Source organism: Carassius auratus, unplaced genomic scaffold (assembly GCF_003368295.1).
Source record: "Carassius auratus strain Wakin unplaced genomic scaffold, ASM336829v1 scaf_tig00000492, whole genome shotgun sequence".
In the NCBI taxonomy this organism is placed as follows: domain Eukaryota; kingdom Metazoa; phylum Chordata; class Actinopteri; order Cypriniformes; family Cyprinidae; genus Carassius; species Carassius auratus.
In genome coordinates, this window is record NW_020523304.1 from 68,626 (window position 1) to 73,609 (window position 4,984).

At 40.8% G+C, this 4,984-nt stretch overlaps 1 protein-coding gene and 1 long non-coding RNA gene across 2 annotated transcripts; both read left to right on the top strand.

The window, feature by feature from the left end:
• Positions 1 to 950: 950 nt before the first annotated feature.
• Positions 951 to 1,758, top strand: LOC113069008 (scavenger receptor cysteine-rich type 1 protein M130-like). Its single transcript, XM_026241993.1, has 3 exons — positions 951 to 1,252; positions 1,347 to 1,521; positions 1,737 to 1,758. The coding sequence occupies exons 1-3, from the start codon at positions 1,018 to 1,020 to the stop codon at positions 1,756 to 1,758; spliced, it is 432 nt and encodes a 143-aa protein (XP_026097778.1). The 5' UTR covers positions 951 to 1,017.
• Positions 1,759 to 3,813: 2,055 nt separating this feature from the next.
• On the top strand, positions 3,814 to 4,416 carry LOC113069020 (uncharacterized). The gene is made up of 3 exons (XR_003279643.1): positions 3,814 to 3,942; positions 4,041 to 4,136; positions 4,357 to 4,416. It is a non-coding gene; the product is annotated as an uncharacterized LOC113069020 (long non-coding RNA).
• Positions 4,417 to 4,984: the final 568 nt, after the last annotated feature.

A 4,984-nucleotide genomic window follows, 5' to 3' on the forward strand; every position in this document is an offset into this window, starting at 1 on the left:
CATAAAGTGTGCGCCTCTGTAATAAAACACCCCTCACACAGCTCTAGGGGATGAATAAATGCCTCCTGTAGCGAATCCATGCTTTTGTTAAAGATAAATATCCACATTTCAAACGTAATAAACACTTTTTTCTCACATTTGCTTATTGTCATACACGGAAGCCGCCCAGGCGGATGACACAGGACGCATACCCAGAGCCACGCCTCTTATTGGTCAATGGTTTCTTCTAATTTTTGGTTCTGTGCTCGTCACTAATCAGTCATTCAGCGGAAGTGAGAAAAATGTGTTTATTACATTTGAAATATGAAAATGAATAATAATAATATATATAATGAACTCCCCAACTCAATCCGAGCAGCTGAGTCCTTAGCCATCTTCAAGAATCCGCTTAAAACACATCTCTTCCATCTTTATTTGACCCTCTAACTTTAACACTCACTATTCTAATTCTATTCTTTAAAAAATCTAACTACCTTTCTAATCTTTTTGTATTATATTTTCTTTTCATTTATTATGCAATTGTATATGTATGTGTGTATGTGTAAAGACCTCTAACTAGCTTGCTCTATTCTTTTATTTTTTATTCTATCTGTTTTCTTTTTATCTATTATATTAGTTAAAATCCCATGCTATGTGTACTGTGTTAACCTAACTGAGACTTGTTATAGCACTTATATATCATTGCTCTTTTTGTTGTTTTTTATTGCTTCCACTGTCTTCATCTGTAAGTTGCTTTGGATAAAAGCGTCTGCTAAATGAATAAATGTAAATGTAAATATAATAATATAAACTGTTTTGTTCTTATCATGTATTGGCACTTAAGTATTGGACAATCTGGAGAACAAAAAATCTACAGTGAATGTTTCACTGCATTTTCACTATGGATTCAATAATTCATACATGATCAATGCCGGGCACTACTTTTGTGTAATACAAACAGGTAACACACACTCCAGACTTGCTGCTGGACCTCATCTGTGTGCTGGGAGGTTAGAGATACTTCATGATCAGACGTGGATGTCAGTGTGTGACGCTGCCTTTGACCAGCAGGATGCAGAGGTTGTGTGTAGAGAGCTGGACTGTGGGGCTCCTGTACAGGTGCTGGGAGCAGCTGCTTTTGACAAAGGAGATGCTCAGATGTGGACACAAGAGATTCAGTGTGGAGGAAATGAGTCTCATATTTCATTCTGTTCAGTGTCAACATACAATCACAGCTGCACCACTGACAATAACGTGGGCATGATATGTTCTGGTAAAATATCAATATTCAATGTCCCTTTATTTATATTTTATATTGTTTGCTGCATTAAAGCAGCACTTTACTGTATTTTAATGTCTTTATTCAGGTTACACAACAGCCAAACTGATGAACGGTTCAGACTCTTGTTCTGGAAGAGTGGAGCTTCAGTTCCTCAATGAGTGGGGCACAGTGTGTGATGCATGCTGGGATATGAGAGCTGCCAGTGTCCTCTGTAGACAGCTGAATTGTGGGATTGCTGTGTCTGTTGTGGGATCAGACTGGTTTGGAGAGGGAAGTGATGAAATCTGGGCTGATGTGTTTGATTGTGACGGGAATGAAACAAAACTCTCAGAATGTTCCATCTCTTCATGGAGTCGAGCTGAATGTTCTCACAGACGAGATGTTGGAGTCATCTGCTCTGGTGAGAGGATTTTATTGAGTAAAAATACATACAATACATACTGCAACATCTTAGTAAAATTCCTCATCTCCTCAGGTTCCTCTCTGGCTCTTCATGATGGTCTGGTGCGGTTGTCTGGAGAGAGACAGTGTGAGGGGGAGCTGGAAGTTTTCATCCATCAGGTCTGGAGGAGAGTTCTGCTGGACTCCTGGAGTCTCACTGAATCCTCTGTGGTCTGCAGACAGCTGGACTGTGGCTCTGTGCTGAACTTCTACGGCTCCTCTTCATCCAGTCCTGAACACAGTCATGAGTGTGTGACGGGCTTCCAGTGCTCTGGGAGTGAAGCTCATCTGGGGAACTGCAGCTCTCCACAAACTCTCAACTGCAGCTCCACACAACAGCTGTACATCACCTGTCTTGGTGAGAACAACAACATCTGGACAGATTCTTCAGTTGTTCGTGAGCAGTAATGTTGTTTTTCTGTCTCTGAATATCAGGTCGAGGGTCCATCAGGCTGGTGGGTTCTGGGGGAGACTGTGCAGGGAGGCTGGAGGTTTTTCACAGCGGCTCATGGGGGACAGTGTGTGATGACTCCTGGGATATTAAAGATGCCCATGTGGTGTGCAGACAGCTGCAGTGTGGAGTGGCCCTCAGTAACCAGCAGGTACCAGCCTGGTTTGGTCCTGGTTCTGGATACATATGGCTGGATGAGGTGGAGTGTGAGGGGAATGAGACGTCCCTGTGGAGCTGCTCTTCTTCAGGCTGGGGAAAACATGACTGTAATCAGAAGGAGGATGTAGGAGTCATGTGCTCAGGTGAAGACTACTGCTGTATTTTTAATTAAACATTTTGGGATTTAAAAATAATATTTGTTTTCATTTCATTTAAGATTTTAAAGAGATCAGGTTAACTGAGGGCTGTGAAGGGAATGTGGAGGTTTTCTACAATGGATCCTGGGGTAATGTGTGCTGGAACCAGATGGACAAAGACACAGCGAGTCTGATCTGTCAAGAGCTGAACTGTGGAAGATCTGGTGATTTTTCTGATTCAGTATCAAGAGTGAAATCAGCTATTAACTGGTTGGATGAAGTGAAATGTCGACCACATGACTCAAATCTATGGCAGTGTCCATCTTTACCATGGGGACAAAATTACTGTGATGGAGATGAAGTGGCCAAAATCACCTGCTCAGGTAAGACTGATGCAAAATATAAAAAATTATATATATACTTATGTCTCTCTCTCTCTCACTGTTTTTGTGTGTGTGTGTGTGTCTATATATATATATATATATATATATATATATATATATATATATATATATATATATATATATATATATATATATATATATATATATATACACACATACACACACACACACACACACACACACATTTATGAACTGATTACAGAACAGAAAAACCACGAGTCCCCTCGAAGCTATCTGACACGGTCCTCATCTCCCCACCTGACACAGCGTTCAGGTAAGTTTAACTTCGGGGAAGAGAAAATCACATAACCGCTTATGTAATGTACGGTATTGTTGTTCTGGGGACAACAATAAGAGATTTTTTTCTCTGCATACTGTATACAACTGACAGTACATGTACAGTACCCCTACTGTTCTTTCAGCGATCTATTGTCAATTAAGGTGTTGTTTTGTTTGTGTGTTTGTGTGTGTATTTTAGATCATGTTGCTCTCAGACTGAGTGGAGGTAAGGGCCGGTGCTCTGGGAGGCTGGAGGTGTATCATAACGCTGTGTGGGGCTCAGTCTGTGATGATCAGTGGGACATCAGCGATGCTCAGGTGGTCTGCAGGCAGCTGGGTTGTGGAGCAGCACTGAGGGCTGATGGGAATTCAGTCTTTGGTGCTGGTGATGGTGTTGTGTGGATGAACAAAGTCGAGTGCAGAGGGAATGAGATTCACCTGTGGGACTGTCCTCTCTCCCTCAAAAACCACACTGACTGCTCCAACAAAGAGCACGCTGTACTCACCTGTGCAGGTCACTGCAACCACAGAGAAATATTACTTATTTGATTTTGTGCTAAGTAATGTTTGTGCATTTTAATCATTTATCAATTAAGCATTTTATATTGCCAGATGAATCAGTGTCCACTACACCTGGTACAGCAACATCAGCTTCTCCTCCAGTTTCTCCTTCCATGCGCTCAACATCAGTCTCTCCTCCACAAACTCTCTCCGTCCCCCCAGTGCTTGTGATTGTTCTGGGAGTTGTGCTCTTACTGCTCTTAGTGCCACTGCTTATACTGATTCAGCAGAACAGAGTGATGAGGAGAGGTAGGAGAGATCCAGAGACTGTCATATTGTGTCTTATTCAGTGTGTGATCAGTCATGTGTTGTGAACTGACAGCAGGTTTGTCTGTCTACACTCACAGCTCTCTCTAAGAGGAGACACAAGATGAAGACTGAGGCCGTTTATGAAGAGCTTCAGCAGAGACCCACTAATAGACATAGTCTCCTCACTCAGAGGGGTGAGTAAGTGTTATAGAGTCTGGTGTGTTGAGATCAACAGGGTGATCTCTTTATTCAGAGGGGTGAGTAGAGTAAATCACTCTGATTCCTTTGAGGGATGTTTTGTGCATTGAAATTATATATAGTTAGTGTTAGCCTTTATGATCCAAAAGTATTGGGGATTTAGGATGATTTATGATTGTGATCATGTGTCTGATGGTTCTACTTCCCTAATAACAGGAAGTGTCCTTTCTAAAGAACAGCATTCTGGGTATGAAGATGTTGATAAACTTATATCAGGTTGGAAGGGTCAAATATAATAGTGTTGCCTTCTAAATAAAAAAAAACATGCATGTTAAATTCATTTTTAACAATTACATTTTATTACCTTTTTTTGGCACACTCTTCAGTGGGAGTCACACCTGACTACTATAATGACAGCACCACAAAAGGCCCATTAGGTGAGTGAATTTGTATCCAATCACATGATTTCACTTAATTAAATTACCTGTCTGGCTTATGAACAGTGCACTTAGTATCTGCTCATTTTTTCTTTGCTTCTGCATAATTTAAAAGAGCAACAAATGTCACCAGAGGATTATGATGATGCAATCACTACTGGTGGGAGACATCATGCTACATGTTTACATCTGTTAATTATTTCAATATTTAAACACTATTTATATGATTTCTAATTGTACATGTGTACTACAGATGCTCTGATTGACCGGCAACGGAGTCAGATGATATTTTCACATGATTGTCATAGAACGGTCTCATGTCTTGCCAATTCCAAGCTTTTCCATTTTCCATTACAGCTATGCTCACATTCATAAACATCGTTGTCATGAAAGTTCTTCACTGTGAG

Bases quoted from the DNA above. Each gene is read 5' to 3' on its own strand.
- LOC113069008 (XM_026241993.1), top strand. From the start codon at position 1,018: ATGTCAGTGTGTGACGCTGCCTTTGACCAGCAGGATGCAGAGGTTGTG. The intron at 1,253-1,346 runs GTAAAATATCAA...GTCTTTATTCAG, and splicing joins CGTGGGCATGATATGTTCTG to GTTACACAACAGCCAAACTG. The intron at 1,522-1,736 runs GTTTGGAGAGGG...TCATCTCCTCAG, and splicing joins TCTGTTGTGGGATCAGACTG to GTTCCTCTCTGGCTCTTCAT.